We start from the raw sequence: 19,230 nt of genomic DNA, 5'->3' as shown, positions 1-19,230 counted from the left end.
GTCTGCTCTACGCGTCGTCCTGTTCGGACGGATTTTGGCGTCTTCGATCGTCGTGGGTGCGCCATTACGGGTTCGTTGTCGTTGTGTCGGTGACTTGTCCGTTACCTCCATTGTTTTGGGCCCCCTTGTGACGGGCGTAAGTGTCGGCGCTGATCGCGCGGCCGTTCGGTGTTTGCGTAACCACATTAATTGTGCAAATTGACGACACCGTCGTGTGTCATTACGTCGTGTGTCGGTTTTGGCGGCGTGAACGCCCGTTCCGTACCACATTGTTTGTGGGGAACCCACTACCGCAACCGAACTATTGTTTCGATTGTCAGGTGCGGGTTGCCGTGTTGTTTTGCTGACGCGGACGAGCGTCGGGTGGTTAACGCGGGATTCCCCGTTGAAGTTTGGAGGGCCCGTCGTTTCACGTCGCCGTCGTGGGAACATTGTAATATTCGTGTCAAACGGTTCCAGGAGGCAGCACTGCAGTCCATGCCAGTGACCGTCCAGTCCACTTCATCGTCTTACCGGGTGATCGACTATTATCATTTCCATTATCATTTCTACTATCAATTTATATTATCGTATTTTAATTATTGTTTTGTTTACATATTGATCGATTGATCATATTATTTATTTGTGTTATATATTATTACCAATTTTGGGCGCCCGTATTTATCATTGTATTTTATAGGTATTTATATATTGTCCAATAGACTCACATTATTATACTATACATTTGCGTTATATTATGTTTCGTATTTTGGTCACCCACCTCGAGACTAGTGATGCGAGTCAGAGTAGTTGACTACATAATTCGTATGAATTATTCTGGCGCAACATTTGGTAGCAGAGCGTGGTTTCTTTATTTATTTAATTAGCGTTCTGGTTTCGAGTATTCAATCAACGAGTGACCCTTTCTGTTATTCACAATTCAGCGATTACTGCTAACTATAATTTCGATTTCAAATAATTTATTCAAGTCGACATTAGTGTCGCATTCGTCATTTCAAATTATTGTTTGTCTAATTAATATTTATTATTATTCTCTGGGTTTATTATTATTATTTTTGTGTATTATATATAACAGCGCGCATTTCAATAGGTTATACCTGGATCGTGATAGGTACATAATTTGTCCCGTTAGTTATTGTCTCCTTGTCTTCGGTCGATTGTTGCCAATTTTCTCCGTTGATTTCGCGTCATATTCAGACAACAGTCAACATGGTCGAGACAGCAGAAGATAAAGAAATAAAACGCGTCAGACGTCTTGCCACTAGAGCTGACACAAAGCGCACTATCGCCGTAAAAAAAATCCGATCAATTGACAGTCTCGCTAAACGCGCGAAAAATGATCCTAGTCTTATGGATGAACTACATATAGCGGCTGCGACGTTGGATGATTTATGGGCACAATTCGAAGCGGCGGACAATGATGTGTTAGACAGTTTATTGGAAATAAATGCCGAAAGCGAATATTCAGCCGAGTTGCCAGCCGAAGTGCTTTCTATTATCAATACAATTACGGCAGTCGCCATGCAGGGCAATTACGATAATATTAAGATTGCTAAGCGCGGCCTGGGTGGACAAAATCATGCCAGCGATGCAGCAGTTAAACCAACATCTAGACTACCTGAAATCCCGTTACCGTCGTTCCATGGTGATTTTAATTATTGGCCCACGTTCCGCGATCGGTTCTCCGCGCTTGTTGGCGATAGGACCGACATACCGAAAATCGATAAAATGCAACATTTGATCGGATGTTTGCAGGGTGCTGCAGCGGACGCCATACGCAATATAACCGTGTCCAATGACAATTACGACCTCGCGTGGTCCACGTTATCGTCGCGTTTTCATCGCCCGCGATTAGTCGCGCATGCATTGATCGACAAGTTACTCAACGCACCGGTGTCTTCGCAAGAAACGTTGTTCGATCTCAATAATTTTGTATCGCTCTTTTCCGAGAATATTGCGTTATTAAATGCATTGAACATCAGGGACCTCGGATCATTCATAGTGTTCTCCATGGCTTTTCGGTGTCTCCCGGCATCCACACGAAAATTATTCGAGTCGTCCGCCCCTCCGGAGTTTCCGACTGTGACTGACTTGCTGAATTTTGTACAGTCCCGTGTAGCGATTTTGGAGATTGCCGGAGATCATCAGAAAAGGCCCAATAATCGACTACAGTCTACATCACATAGCAACGCGTTCGTCAAGAAGGTTCCGTTCAAACCAACCACTACATCGTTAGTCGTTTCGAAGCCATCGAGCTCCAAGAGTGACTCCTGTCCGAACTGCCGTGAAAGGCATACTATTACTGATTGTCGAAAATTCGCGTCGTTGTCGGTCGAGGACCGCAACAAATGGGCTCGTGACAACCGCGTGTGCTACGCGTGTTTATCGACCAATCATTGGGCCAACAAGTGTCATTCAAAACTTCGCTGTGCAACATGTTCAAAGAAACACCATACGCTGCTTCATGGGTTTTCAACACGACGCCAGTCAGAGAGCGCTCCGTCTAGCGACGATGCGCCCTTCTGTGCTGCATCAACGACATACAGGAAGGACGATTCATCAGCCGTGCTATTGGGCACCGCTCTCATTCATATTCGTGACCATTGTGGCACCTGGCAGACGGTCCGTGCCATCGTCGATTCAGCATCCCAAATAAGTGCCATAACTGTGTCCTGTGTTACTCGTTTAGGACTACGGCTGACAAACTGGACAGCACCGATCACTGGCCTATCCGGTGCAACAGTTGCTGATGTCCGAGGTATGGTCGATTGTGTCGTCCAACCAAGATTTGCTACGGAGCCACAATTGCAAACAAAGGCGTGGGTAATGCCGTCGATCACGTCCAACATGCCACGTCGATCTCTAGACACCAGCGTCAAGGATCGATTCGCGAACCTGGCCCTTGCAGATCCGACGTTTAATATTGCTTCTCCCGTTGACATGTTATTGGGTGCCGACTTGTTCGCGCAAATAATGGACGGCCGGAAAGTGATTGTAGCTGCCGATCTGCCCACAGCGTTCAGCTCTATTTTCGGATGGATTCTGATCGGGCCGGTGCTCCAAACTTATGTCGAGTGTCACGCATCGCTCCCTGTGTCATTAACCGTCTCAATTCAAGATTTAATCGAGAATTTTTGGCGTGCTGAGGAACCCGCGATGCCGCCGCCTTCGTTCACGGATGATGGCCGTTGTGAAGAAGTATTTGTAGCGGAACACAAGCGACTGCCGTCTGGACGATTCGCCGTGCCATTACCGACGCGCACAGCCTTGTCTTCGCTAAGTTTTCCAGGTTCCCGTGAACACGCGATCAAACGCTTTGAAAATCTCGAGAAACGACTGTCGAAGGACTCCAAACTACGAGAGTTATATTCCAATTTCATGTCCGAATACTTATCACTAGGTCATATGTCGGTGGCAAAAACACCCGGGACATACTTCATACCGCACCACGCCGTATATCGACCTGCAGATGGCGACAACAAGATCCGCGTCGTATTTGACGCGTCTCCGAAGGGATCTCGAAGTTTGTCATTAAACGAATGTCTATTGCAGGGCCCCAAATTACAACAAGACATCGTCGATGTACTGACCCGTTTTCGTGTACCAAAGATAGTTTTTACGGCAGATATATGTAAAATGTACCGCCAAATATTGGTCCTACCGGAGTACCGTACACTCCAGCACGTGTTTTGGCGGTCGTCTCCGTTCGAAAAACTCGTTGAGTATGAACTTGATACAGTGACATACGGGACAAACTGTGCCCCATTTCTAGCACTTCGCGTCCTTAAGGCAATCGCCGTTAATGATTGCACTGATTATGACGACGTTCGTGACGCGTTGCTAAACCAGACATACGTCGATGATGTGTGTGCTGGCGCTGATTCCATTACCGATGTTTTAAAATTCCAATCCAGCCTAATTTCAATTCTGAATCGTGCGGGGCTAGAATTAAAAAAATGGTCCAGTAACGAACCCGACGTGTTAACCGCCGTGCCTGCCGACCATTGTGTAAATTATCCACATTCGTTTGACGCCGCAGATGACAGCGGTATAAAAGTACTCGGCCTTCAATGGCATCCGACCAACGATTCGTTTTCGTGTGCCCTTCGTCCTAATTTGTTGCCGATCATTTGCACGAAAAGAGGATTGCTGTCCATGATCGCGAGGATTTACGATCCTTTAGGACTGTTTGCACCCGCAATCTTTCACGGGAAATGCATTATGCAGCGCACATGGTCGGCGAAGGCATCATGGGATGACCCCCTTCCGGATGACATCTCGCGGGATTGGGAATCGTTTGTATCAGACCTGCCATCCCTTAACGACCTGAAGGTACCTCGTCATTTCAATTCCCGTCGTGGATCGCCGTGTCAACTATTGGGATTTTGCGATGCCTCACAGCACGGTTACGCTGCAGTTTTATACATAAAGATGTTAGACCATGATTCTGATTCTAGCAACATTTTTCTCGTCGGGACAAAAACGAAGCTGGCGCCGATAAAACCCTTGTCGATTCCGCGGTTGGAGCTGAACGCCGCGTTATTGCTATCTCGATGGATGAGTCGAATACGGGCAACCCTTAAATCGTATTTAAACATCGTCGATTTGTACGCATGGAGTGATTCAGCCATCGTATTGTCTTGGTTGAAAAATCCACATACGTCATTTAAGGTATACGTTTCCAATCGCGTCCATCAAATCATTACTCTAATGCCTGACTGTCGATGGCTCCACATAAAGTCGGAAGAAAACCCCGCAGATTGTGCCTCGCGCGGCGTCTTACCTTCGGTGTTATCTAGTCTATCGCTATATTGGCAAGGTCCTCGGTTCCTCCACGATGACGCGGCGAGCTGGGACGTGACTGTACCGTCGATCCCGATACCCGAACTACCTGAGACGCGGCCTGTAGCTCTAGTGCTCAGCACTGAACAGCCATCAGAATGGTATGACAGTTTCTCATCATATGACCGTCTGGTCCGCGTAGTTGCCTACATTTATCGTTTTCTTCAAGCATGTAAGAAACACCCTCGGCCTGCCATTGGGGCACTACAGCGCACCGAACTCGATGACTCCATCAGCAAGCTGGTCATCATGTCTCAACGATGTTTCTATAAAACTTTAGCACACGAACTATTGACGTCAGCACGTGTGTCATCGAAACACCTATCACGACTACGTCCGTTCCTAGACCCATCTGGGGTGATTCGCGTTGGTGGGCGATTGCGCCATTCACATTTAAATTATGGTAGTAAACACCCCATGTTATTAGCGAAACAATCGCATTTGTCGTTGTTAATATGCCGCCGATGGCATAAAATTACGTGTCATGCTGGTCCGCGAATAATGACGGCCCTTATATCGCGTGATTTCTGGATTGTGTCAATCAAATCTGTGTTACACACCGTCACACGCGCATGTCCGGTCTGCGTGCGTTTTGATGCGAAACCGCCGCAACCTATAATGGCAGATTTGCCAGCCGCACGAGTTCAGCAAAGTAGGCCGTTCGCGAGGGTAGGGGTTGATTATGCCGGCCCACTTCAAATGCGTGAAGTGCAACTTCGAAAATCTCGAGTATATAAAGTGTGGATCGCCGTCTTTGTATGTTTGTCGGTTAAAGCTGTCCATTTAGAAGTGGTTACAGGGCTGTCCACTGAAGCATTCCTTGCCGCCTTTGACCGGTTTGTTGCGCGACGAGGCTTACCGTCAGAAATATTTTCGGACTGCGGCACGAACTTTGTTGGCGCGGACAAGCAACTTCAGTTACTGATCAACAGTCCAGACGGTCAACGCACCATTTCTCAAGCGCGCACATCGTGTCAATGGCATTTTAACCCCCCAAGTGCACCGCATTTCGGTGGCCTATGGGAGGCAGCGGTCCGGTCAACGAAACGATTGTTGATCCGTACCATGGGTACCCATGTACTCACGTACGAGGAATTCACTACCTTACTTACGCGTGTTGAGGCAGTACTCAATTCGAGACCATTGACCCCATTAACCACGGACCCCGCTGACCTTGAATATTTGTCTCCTGGACATTTCCTAATCGGGCAACCGTTGTTGGCTGTACCTCCCCGAGTATCGTTTGAGTCACGCGTCAGTTTAACTCAACGTTGGAAGCTTCTTGACCAATGCCATCAGGCATTCTGGCGACGTTGGTCAACCGAATATCTGACGTCGCTTCAAGGGAGATCGAAATGGACTACTGAAGCACCCAACGTCAAGGTCAACGACATGGTAGTTATAATCGATAACCAATCTCCACCACTGGAATGGCGTCTCGGACGTATTCTTGAACTGTTACCTGGCAACGACGGTGTTGTACGTGTCGTACGGGTGTTGACGTGCAACGGCCATATCACTCGACCGGTGGCTAAAGTAGTGGTATTACCCACCCACTAGCGTTTCGAATTCTTAACAACCTCACAAAATTGATCGTTGATTGAATGCTTATCCCCAAAACATAGCTTCCAGTTCTAATTTTTATATATTCTCAAATAAACTACCACTTATCAATTATTCAATCACTAGCTACTCTGACTTCATATCTAATGTGTGGGCACCATATGTGTCATTGGTTTTAACATTTATGTATCTTCATTCGATTATTGTGTATTATTTGTAATTTTATATTCAACATGTTCCTTTTCCTTTTGTAAAATGAAATGATAATTAGTATCACTCCGGTCATGCATCATCTCAAGACGTCGCTGCAGCCCATTCAATCCAATCCGTTCGATTTCTATGGGAGCCTGAGCCTCCCATGGGGGGGAGGATGTTTGAGCCGCAATTTCGTGCCCGACGATTTGCACCGACGGCAATACAGAGTCCAGAGTCCAGCCAGATTACTACAGGTTTTGACGATCTTTATCAACTATCGTCGTCGTAATCGCAGCTTGGACGGTCGCGGCGCGTAATAATATACGCACCAGCCAGTCTACGAGAAACTTCTCGTCTCGCCTCTCGCGACCGGTGCGTGCTGTATTGTATTGTTGTGCACGAATGCCTACGCCGGTCTGCTCTACGCGTCGTCCTGTTCGGACGGATTTTGGCGTCTTCGATCGTCGTGGGTGCGCCATTACGGGTTCGTTGTCGTTGTGTCGGTGACTTGTCCGTTACCTCCATTGTTTTGGGCCCCCTTGTGACGGGCGTAAGTGTCGGCGCTGATCGCGCGGCCGTTCGGTGTTTGCGTAACCACATTAATTGTGCAAATTGACGACACCGTCGTGTGTCATTACGTCGTGTGTCGGTTTTGGCGGCGTGAACGCCCGTTCCGTACCACATTGTTTGTGGGGAACCCACTACCGCAACCGAACTATTGTTTCGATTGTCAGGTGCGGGTTGCCGTGTTGTTTTGCTGACGCGGACGAGCGTCGGGTGGTTAACGCGGGATTCCCCGTTGAAGTTTGGAGGGCCCGTCGTTTCACGTCGCCGTCGTGGGAACATTGTAATATTCGTGTCAAACGGTTCCAGGAGGCAGCACTGCAGTCCATGCCAGTGACCGTCCAGTCCACTTCATCGTCTTACCGGGTGATCGACTATTATCATTTCCATTATCATTTCTACTATCAATTTATATTATCGTATTTTAATTATTGTTTTGTTTACATATTGATCGATTGATCATATTATTTATTTGTGTTATATATTATTACCAATTTTGGGCGCCCGTATTTATCATTGTATTTTATAGGTATTTATATATTGTCCAATAGACTCACATTATTATACTATACATTTGCGTTATATTATGTTTCGTATTTTGGTCACCCACCTCGAGACTAGTGATGCGAGTCAGAGTAGTTGACTACATAATTCGTATGAATTATTCTGGCGCAACAATAAGCAATTGAAGAACAGTGTTATAAAATATACTGTTATAGGTGTTACACACACGAGCATTGACAAAGTAGGACTGTTTATTTATCATCACACATAATAATCACATAATATTATATATTATATATATATATTTATCGTTACAGATAACATATCGGAGTAACGGACACACCGTACAATGTACATACATAACATCTTTCCCTTCTATATAATTTTAGTACAATAAATTAACTTATACAAAATTCATACAATTTAGAAAATAATAATGATTTACATTTACAATTTTACACAATACATAATATATATATAGCTTAAAAATTAAATCGATAAACAATATTTTTTTTTTCATTATTATTATTATTATTATTCAAGTTCCCTTGGATGTACCACATCATTTAAATAACTCTTTTTCAATTTGTTTACATGCATTAATCTGATTTTACCAGCAACCCGGACTAAATAACTGCATGTTCCCAACATTTTCATTATACGTCCAGTTAACCACTTCTGCCCTTTTGAATTATTTCGAACAAGAACTTTATCATTTATTTCGTACTTAGTAACATTAATATTTTTATTCTTTTCTACAATATTTGGTGGTTTTAATATGGACAAATGATTTTTTGGTTTAAAATTATATATTAAATCTGACGGACTACAACCTGTGCTTGTTGTTGGTGTGTTACGATATGATACTAAAATATTATTAATTTTTGATTGTATTCTTTTAACATCTCTCTTTACACACAAACTCTTAATTAATAATTTTTTTATCGTTTGCACCCCTCGCTCTGCCAACCCATTTGACTCTGGATTGTATGGCGGCGAATGTACTAGTTTTATACAATTTTTCTCACAATATTCTTTAAATTCATTTGCGCCAAAAGGAGGACCATTATCGGTTACCATTATCTTTTTGGGAACCAAAACGACAAAAACAATTTTCTAAAACTTCGATTACTTTTGAAGCCGTTGTACTTCCCATTGCAAAACACTCAATCCATTTTCTAAAACTGTCAAGAATGATTAATAATTTAACTTGATTTATTTCTAGAAAATCGATGTGTATTCTTTTCCAAGAATCTGATGGATTTTCCCACGGAATATACACTTTCTCAATGACATTCTTATCGTTTTGATTACATTGGCATTCCGTACACGTCTTAATAAACTTATCTATATCAATATCGATATTAGGCCACCATACATACGACCTTGCGAGCATTTTCGAACGAACAATACCCGGATGGTTTTTATGTAATAACATTAATACGTCTTCTTTTAATGACTTTGGAATTACTACGCGATTACCTAATATCAAACAGTCATTTACTAACGATAATTCTTCCCGTATTTTATAATATTGTTGGCACTCTGACTGTTCGCGCCCCGTACGTGCCCCGACTTCCAGTTCGGAATGTTGGCGGCACTGACCAACTGGTTGCCGCCGACGGCGCCGCCGCTCGTGGCGTCGTCGCCATATGGTCGAATATATTGCTTTACCAAGCCGTTGAAAACACATGTATGTTCCACCGGTTTTTTGGTTGTTCTTATGACTTATGAGCAGCTCCGTTCGAAAGCACATGTTCGTGTCTTTAACGTTTTTAAGTTTTTGTCCATTTTTTTATAACTACGACGTGCAGTTCAAGCCTGACATTTATTATATTTTATATTTACCGCCCGTTCGGCGTGTAATCACCATTGACATTGGAGACGGTCAGCTCGACGTGTGATCATCGATACGACAGTGGTTCGACATTTTTACCAGCTTGGTAATCCACCAGACAGTTCGTCGTGGGAGCACCATCATTGTGGGCCCCATCTACAGCCTTGTAGTTCCTTGGTATCATCATTGCAGTTCAGCATCATCGCCAACGTCTTCGCAGCTCAGCACAATCATCAACGTCTTTGCAGCTCAGCCTTAGGCACATGTTCCTTCCCCTTATTACTTTTGTTTATTTTGAAATTACCTACATCCAGAGAGGTGCGAGTCACGGGTGTCAACCTCACTGTGGGAACGGTCGTGGCGCAAACACTGACTTTAACGACTTTACCCCTGGCCAACCTTCTTTCGTATACTGACTTATTTCTTTTAATACTTCGTCTACTCGTTTTTTTGCTCACTTCCTTATACGTTAAAGGTAAATTTTCTAATAATAAAATTGAACAAGCATTTTCCCCAGTATTACTACTTTGAGGTAATCTTGATAACGCGTCTACGTTACTTATGTCTACCCCCTTCCTATATTGAATCTCGTACTGATAACTAGACAATATAACTGCCCATCTTTGTAATCTAGATGAAGCTACAACAGGTATATTCTTTGACGGATTAAAAATTGATTTTAATGGCAAATGATCAGTTACTAAAATAAATTTGCGTGCAAACAAATATTTATGGAATTTTTTTACTGCGAAGATTATTGCTAACCTTTCACGCTCAATTTGTGCATAATTTTTTTCTGCCGCTGATAAGGTGCTAGACGCGAATAAAATTGGCTTCTCCTCCCCATCTATCAAATGACTAAGAACTGAACCGACACCATAGCTAGAACTGTCACACGTAACTACTAGAGGTAAATCTGGATTATACGTGACTAATAATTGACTTTTTATTAATACCTGTTTTATATTTTCAAACGCTGATCGACATTCGTCAGACCAATTCCAAGGTATTTTATTTTTTGTTAAATTGTACAAGGAAGCTAATATAGATGACGACATTGGCATAAAACGTTGATAATAGTTTATGAGACCGATAAATGATTTTAATTGTACTACATCATTTGGGCACGGTGCGTTTCTTATCGCATCCATTTTATTTTCATCGGGATGTACGCCTTGACAATCTATTTTATGACCTAGAAATTGTACACTTGAACAATCAAACTGGCATTTCTCAAAATTTACTTTAACTCTATACTCATTTAAACGTTCTAACACCACATTAACATTTTCTTCACACTCTGACCTTGACGAGCCGCAGATTATTATGTCATCTAAATATACTTGTACTCTAGAAACACCTCGTAAAATATTTTCCATGACCGACTGAAATATACTTGGCGCTGACACTACCCCATAACATAAACGATTAAAACAGTACAACCCTTTATGAGTATTAATTGTCAGAAACTTACGACTTTCAGGTGCAACCTGTAATTGTAAATACGCTTCTACTAAATCCAAAACAGTGAACACACTTCCCCCGGATAACTCATTAAACACATCATCGACTCTTGGTAATGGGTGTTGTTCAATTTGTAATTTTGGATTTAAGGTAGTTTTTAAATCTACACATATTCTAATTTTATTATTTTTTTTTGGTACTACTACAATAGGCGATGCCCAGTCACTAATTGAAACCTTACTTATAACTCCTTCAACTTCTGAACTATTTAGCTCAATTTCTACAGCAGACTTTAGTGCATATGGTACTTGATATGCTATATGGAAAACTGGTACGCTATTTTCTTTTAAAGATAAATTGACCTCATGGTCTTTTATATAATCAGCAGGTTTATCATTTATTTTAACCACCCCGGGAAACTTGAGTTTAATATTTTTAATTACATCTATTTCACTTAAAACACAATTATTATTATTTACAAAATTCATAATATTTTTCCCAATTTTGCAATCTACATTACTACTTATACAATTTAAACACATATTCGATCTCCAATTCGAATACAACTTATCTAACCAAGATCGACCTACTAAAACTTTTTTTACAGAGTTTTCCGTTATAATTAAATATAGTTTAATATTTTTTTGATTTGACATCTCGACATTTACAAGTGTTTGACCTAAAACCTTGACTGGTTCACAATTTACAGAACTTAATTGAATATGTTTTTTTTCTAATTTACATGAATTATTAAAATACATATTAAAATATTTAATCGGCATAACTGAAACCGACGCTCCACTATCTACCTCAAACGGAATAAGCTTATTATTAACTTTGATTTTAATCACAAGTGGATTTCCCCCACTATTCTGAGACACACTATTTACTAAATCAATAGACTCTAAATTATTTTTAATTTTTGTCTTACACATTTTCGACTGGCTGGACACGTACGGACATCGTGCTTCCTTCCACATCTATAACATTGACCAAACTTAAGACTTCGTGAACTTTGACTGCCGTGCTGAATTGACTGACCATTTTTTTGACCAGGTTTTGAAGACTTCTCAGACCACGGTTTTCCACCAGCATTTTCGTTCCACTTGAGTTCCGACTTCGATGACGAATGTGTTTGACGAGGCACACTTTTCCCATTATTGACAACATTTATTTGTGATTTATTGTTCATTTGTTGTGTTTGATTACAAACCAACTCCGAATCCAAAGCAATTTTACATGCTTCTTCAAACGTTAGGGAATCTATACTAAGTAATTTCCGTTGACACGATTCATCACTTATCCCTACAATAAGCCGATCACGCAGTGCATCGTTTAAAAACGAACCAAATACACAAAAACTTGATAATTTTTTTAATGCTGTTATGTACTCCCGAGTTGACTCACCCTGGTTCTGTGTACGTTGGTTAAAAATAAATCTTTCACTCACTACAAGACGACGTGGTGAATATATTTCTTCCAATTTGGACACTAACTCGTCGTATGACTTTAATTGTGGTTCCTCCGGCAAACAAGCATCTTTTAATTGACTATATGCTTCCGAACCAATGTATGCGATTAAATAGGACTTTTTATCAGCATCTTTAACTTTTAGAACGGTCAACTGCGCGTTTAAACGATCTAAATAAATACTGAATGATTCCGAACCCGGTACGTATTGCGAAATATTCGACATTATAATCACAAGAAAATTAAATAAATATTTTCACCGAACATCCCATCTTCGTCGCCAAATGTTACGTATTTTAAATATGACAGACGTAGGTACACACACGAGCATTGACAAAGTACGACTGTTTATTTATCATCACGCACGACGGCGGACACACATAATAATCACATAATGTTATATATATATATTTATCGTTACAGATAACATATCGGAGTAACGGACACACCGTACAATGTACATACATAACAATAGGTACTTATAATTATAATATTATAATGTTTAAACTTAATAATCTTTAAAAACTATTATTATTTTTAACAGATTTTGAGTGGAGTTAAGTTTTTATATATGGTTTATGCAAGAAAAATTGTTAGTTTATTAATAATTTATTCTAATACAAATACCAGTATACCGAGGGATATAATTTATTTAAACAGCCCCAAGCACAGCAATAATAAACCATAGTAATATGTTGGTATATACTTAAAAAATATAAATAACAACTGTACTTACTGTAAGTTATAAAATAAAAAACAGTACCTATGCTTAATATGTAATGTTTGCTCGTATATAATTACAAAATAATAACATAATACAAGTATTTTATTATTATTATTATTAAGATTCATCAAGTTGTTTGATGAATCTTAGCTCCAACCAAATAGTTCCAGATAAATATAATTCGGAAAAAAAATTTTCTTAAGTCCCAACAAAATTTAAAATATTATATAGCCTTCCAAAATAGTATCTTATCACTTATCATATCAGTTAAATTTGTAAACAGTCACCTCTTAGATAACGATTGGCGGCCATTTTGTTGGAGACATTATTTTATACGTATGTACTATAGAAATCGGCTATCTAGTATTTTTATATATCTGTGGACCTGTGGTTATTACTCTATGATCTGAAAAGCAAAATTGCTTATTAAATGAATCTAAATCATAATATAAAGTTTAAAATAATTTATTAAGATATTTGGACATTGAACAATGAATTAAAATAAAATTGAAATGTATAATGATTAAAGCCTAACTTCACTGATTAAAATATAACTAAACAGGGTTTTATTTTATAGAAGACTAAATTTCTTGGTATGAATTTTTCGAAAAATCACTATTGGTATTAAACTGATATTTTTATTTTTTATATAATTGCTGGTTAACGATGCGGGAATTCGGATTTGTGCTAACTTTTATAGGTTGGCAAGAGCCTTTTTTTTTCGTTCTTATCAGGTTCAATGTTATCAGTTGTTATCAAAATCGGGAAAACTGTACCCGTCCCGTCTATGTGCCTTGTATGTACCTATTTATTCGTGAATTCGTGATATGATACACTGATAAACCCGAATTACCAAAACATCAAGAACTCAGAACTCCAGTAACTAGTTTTAATTTTTAGTTTTTAGTGTTTTTACAATAGGTATTATCGTGTATTTTTTTTTCCAAACATAATCCTCGATTTGTTCATAACAGGTAGATGTATATTATTTTTTTAGCAACAATGTTAATTTTTGGAAGTCAAAGCTCAAACGTTATAATATAAGGCCCACTATACTCCAATAAACCACTCCAGTTTTTTCACAATTTTATTTATAAATTAACAAAATATTGATCTACTACTGTGTGGTAAGAGCTAATTCAATTATTTTCCAACTCTTACATATCCAGGACCAAGTCAAAAATTGTTTACAGTCAGAAATTTTATAATACCCTATTTCATTTAAATAACAGATGTAAATTACATATTTTATTTAAAAAAATTAATACCTTCTCTTAAAAGAGATTTTTTGCTTGTGGTCCTGTTAAAATTTTTTTTAAATGCTTAGTATTTTATAGAAAATATTTCAACAAAAATTCTCTGTACACAATATAATACATTAATACATGGTTGGTAATTAGTATATTATACACATTACTTAATATTTATAAATATTTAATTCATTTACATTTATAATATATCTTAAAGATATTAAGCAACAATCAAATACAAAGTATGTACCTATATTTATCAATTTATCATACATATAACTATTTCTTAAAAAGTCAAATATTTTTTAATCTTGTATATATTTATTATTTATATTCAAAATATATATGAAACTCATTTTTATAATTCACTGATTTTTTTTTTTTTTAATGACAACAAATAAATTGATTTGGTTTGCTATTTAACCCCATTTGTCACTGATGTATAAACTATAAAAGAAAAATCAAATATACACTATTTACACACTAAATTATTTAAAAAATATTATACCCTGTTAGATGTGACTTACAATTTAGTATCGTACCTAACATTTTTAATATTTCCTTTCACTTTTAAAATACTCTCAATTATATTTACCCTGCTTTGAATTAACTATTCAATGTGACAATAGTACAGTATGTACTCTAATTATGTTACTCTACATTAATCCTCCTGGTCTAATGAATAATTCGTTCTTGTGTTTTAAACAGGTGTTATGCAGTGAAAAATGTCGAATAATACCATTTCAATATACAAATTCAAACCATTTCAGTTCACAGTATTAAAAAAAAATCTTAATCCACAGAAACGTCCATTGGCGAGAAGTGGACATCGTGTGGTGTGCAATAATGCCTATTTGTTCTCATATGGAGGTTTCAACCCTCAAACAAATGTAAGAATCATTTATTTTTCTTTATACAAATTATCTGCCGATTCTTAACATTTATAATTATATTTCTTGTAAGTTGAATAACGTTCTGTTTTTAAAATAGAAATAATTTTTCTGTCTATTATCTTTTGATCTCCCATGTTTATACTATAACTCATCTTGAGTGACATTCTTTAAAGAATATAAACTATAATCAATGTGTACTTACAGGATGTTCTTGGTCGAAGAGTGTCATCAGCTATGCGGGAGCTTTGGAAATATTGTTTTGACCTAGGTGAATGGAAAATAATTAAGTGCCAGAATGTTCCTCAAGAACTAGCATCTAGTTCAGTTACACTGTCTGGTAACATAATCATTATATATGGGGGTACTGGGGTTCCATTTGGAGCATTTTGTAGCAACCGTATGTACTTGGGTAAGATTTTTATTACACAATATTCATTAATAATAAACACAAGTTGAATGATTAATACATTTTAATGATTTCAGGAAATTTAGCCAATGAGTATAAAGAAAATGGAATGAGCTTTGAAGAGTTAGAAGTGTCTGGAGATGTTCCATTACCATTATATGGACAAGGGGTTGTAATGGATGGTAAATATATTTATTCAATTGGTGGCACATCTGGTTATGAATACGAGATGGATGTTCATCGATTTGATCTGAGTACAAGAAAATGGGAGTTGCTGCATAAGTCACTAGGGGAAGGTCAAGAACCTGAACCTAGATATCGACATGAAGTGATATTCTATAAGGGTAGAATATACATATTTGGTGGCGGACGAGGTGGTGCCCGCAATATTTATTATGGTTTTTCGGTTAGTATTAAATAATTTTATATTTATATATTTAAATATGGTATTTTCAACAAATTTACTTTTTATTCAATCCTATTATTTATTTATAGAGTTTAATTTTTTGATGAGTGAATTATTTTTACTATTACTCACTGAATGAATTTGTTTTAAATAAATAAAATTAAAAAAATTAAGTTTATCAAAGTACCGATGTACATTTTGTCGTTAATGTATATATCACATTGGATATTCACCCGCAAATTAGTTTAAGTTTAAAAATTATGAAATGTTCAATTTTTTATAGACGTGGATTTAAAATTTAAAACAAGGGTTCTCATAAATAGTTCATATTGTAGCCAAAAAATCTAAAAAATAAATTAACTGTAATTTTTTACAGACATTTTAAGTTCAAATTTTGATGAAATTACATATTAAAACCAAGAATAAAGGTTTTAGTTATTTAGTTATATTTTAAAAATATTATCCATGGGTAACTTGAAACCTTTAGAATACATTGTTATATTTTATATAGTTTACACACAATGAAATTTTCAAAATAAATGCAATTTTTCCGCAAAAATTAATTTAACCTAACTACTGTAGTATTAATGCCTAATACTAAAAATAAATTACTTCAATCACAATAATATAATAAAATTTATTTAGTAACATTATAGGCTGACAGGTTATCTTTGCCCTGAATTGGTTTTCTTATGCAATGATTATTGAATTTAAATTTTACACAATCATTACAATGAACCACAACACCTTATGTAGAGCATTACTCTCTTACCCACTGTTTTTATTTTATAAATACATTAAATTGTATTATTTTTTTTAAAGATATTGTTCTTGTTTTTAGAGCATTTAAATCTGTTCCCTAGTTAATAGTAATAGCAATACCTCAATAGCATTAATGATGTAGTTTTGTAATGTTGGGCCTAATCAGGTTTAACTTACAGATATTGTTAATTTCAAATAAATCAATAAATTGAACTGTATAGTCTTATAAGTTATAAATTTATAACTATAAGTTTATACATACTCAATTCATTTTTTAATGATGATTTTTTGAAGTTTTTGCATTTTACTCAGATATTATTTTTATTAGAAAATCCATATGTTTGACGTGGCTACCAAACAGTGGCAATTCCTTCCGGCCAAACACGACCCCAGAGTGCCAAGACCTGGTTATCCAAATAACCGAAGTTGCCATAGCTGTGTTCAATGTCCTGAGAAATCTAATTTAGTGTATATATGTGGTGGCTTTGATGGTTTTCAATCCTTCAAAGATGTTTGGCGTTTTGATTTTGATACCTTGCAATGGGAAAAACTCACCAAGTGTATAATGCCTCGTCCAGTATACTTTCACTCAACTGCTGTAACACCTTCTGGTCGTATGTGTTGTTATGGTGGCATAGTTTCTGATGATGATATTGATGTTAGAGGTGGTCGTTCAAATGATATTACTAGTGCATGGATTATTATACCCAAATTGAAAGTAATATGTTGGGAAGCAATGGTTTACTATTTTAAAGAACAGATGTTTGAATCTAGTGATGAGTGTCTAAAGAAAATTGGCTTACCTCAAGAATATTATGAACGAATAATTGAAGCTCGTAGAATTTGTTAAATTAAGTTGATTTAAAAATACATTTCTTGATTAAAGTTATTGTTAATATTAAACAAATATTTTTGATGATTTTATAAAATCTCTTTTGGTTTTTTAATGCCAGTTGTATTGTATTACATCATTATAAAATTTATTGACAAATAGTGTTATAACCATAAAATATGTAATCTAATATTTTATTATTGTTCTTTTTTATTTATAAAAATTCAAAAAAAAAAAAATTAGATTTAAATTGTAATTTGTATAAATTTGACTTAAACTGGCTTTGACATATTATTGTAATTTTATTTTTAACATATTATAATTGTTTAAAACTATTGTGATTGGTGTATTCTTATTATATAAGATATTATGTACTATGTATCATACTAAAATTGATTTCCAACAATTCATAAACTTTGTAACATTTGTGTCAAAATAAAAAAAATTAAAATTATGTAGTACATACTCATTGTGCTAACCAAATTCATTCAACTTTATTCAATAGATTTGGAAAATGTAGAATGTAGAGATATTGCAAATTATTATGAATTGGTTTTAAGAGGACGTGATATCCGCATGTGTAGTCTCCATCTTACAAATGCGTAACATGGTACATTTTTCGCTCAGCAGAACACGTGTAGCTCTGTTAACTTAAAAATTAGAGTGAACTGACCTCTTATAAAATTTAAAGGTAAGATTATTATCTAGACAACCTCATATGCTTTTTATTTTATATCAAATTTAAAGCGAGTTATGAGTATTTTAAAATTGTGAATTTTTTGTGCATCTTAAAATACTCATAACTTCCTTTAAAATTTAAATATATTAAAAAGCATATGAGGTTGACTAGATAACAATCTTACCTTTAAATTTTATAAGAGGTCAATTCACTCTAATTTTTAAGCAAACGGAGCTACACGTATTCTGCTGAACATAAAATTTACTATATAATGCACTTGTAAGACAGAGACAACACATGCGGGTATCACGTCCTCTTAAGAATTTTTCAATCAATATTTTTGTTTTGGACAAATATTAACATTTTTGTTGTTGTTGGTTATTTATTTTTGATATGTTTGAAAGACCTATTAACAAATATAATATTCCACATTATTTGAACTTTTACACTTTTTAATTGATTCAGATGATTGGTTAAACAGGTGTTAGGTGCCAACTTCACGGAAAGACACTTAACATAATAATTTTTTTCTTGAAATAATAAATAATACCTATGTTTTGCATTCCTATAAGACAAAAAATTGAAAATGTTATATAGATAACTTTTAATTGAATTTAAAAAAAGATCCAAAATGTGTAAAAATTATAAACCAAGTTGTACGTGTTAGCATTCAATAATGTGTTCATATTTTTAACTATTTCAATCAATTATACCATTTAATATTTATCATTCAAATAGGGGATATTTTTTTTTTTTTTTTAAATAAACACATTTTCATCATTTAAATAAACTTTAAAAAGCGGCAATATATTATACGAAGAAGGCTGAACAGAATGTAT

At 36.7% G+C, this 19,230-nt stretch overlaps 2 protein-coding genes across 2 annotated transcripts; both read left to right on the top strand.

The window, feature by feature from the left end:
* The first annotated feature begins 1,209 nt into the window (after nucleotides 1-1,209).
* On the top strand, nucleotides 1,210-6,402 carry LOC149057512 (uncharacterized). Its single transcript, XM_089223442.1, has one exon. The coding sequence runs from the start codon at nucleotides 1,210-1,212 to the stop codon at nucleotides 6,400-6,402; it is 5,193 nt and encodes a 1,730-aa protein (XP_089079568.1).
* Nucleotides 6,403-13,978: 7,576 nt separating this feature from the next.
* On the top strand, nucleotides 13,979-18,825 carry slim (scruin like at the midline). The gene is made up of 5 exons (XM_015521219.2): nucleotides 13,979-14,137; nucleotides 15,122-15,303; nucleotides 15,511-15,715; nucleotides 15,790-16,118; nucleotides 17,209-18,825. The coding sequence occupies exons 2-5, from the start codon at nucleotides 15,139-15,141 to the stop codon at nucleotides 17,728-17,730; spliced, it is 1,221 nt and encodes a 406-aa protein (XP_015376705.1). The 5' UTR covers nucleotides 13,979-14,137; nucleotides 15,122-15,138; the 3' UTR covers nucleotides 17,731-18,825.
* Nucleotides 18,826-19,230: the final 405 nt, after the last annotated feature.

This window comes from Diuraphis noxia, unplaced genomic scaffold (assembly GCF_037042655.1).
Source record: "Diuraphis noxia isolate RWA-SAM2 unplaced genomic scaffold, SU_Dnox_SAM2 contig0003, whole genome shotgun sequence".
In the NCBI taxonomy this organism is placed as follows: Eukaryota; Metazoa; Arthropoda; class Insecta; order Hemiptera; family Aphididae; genus Diuraphis; species Diuraphis noxia.
This window is presented reverse-complemented; position numbering and strand designations above follow the sequence as displayed.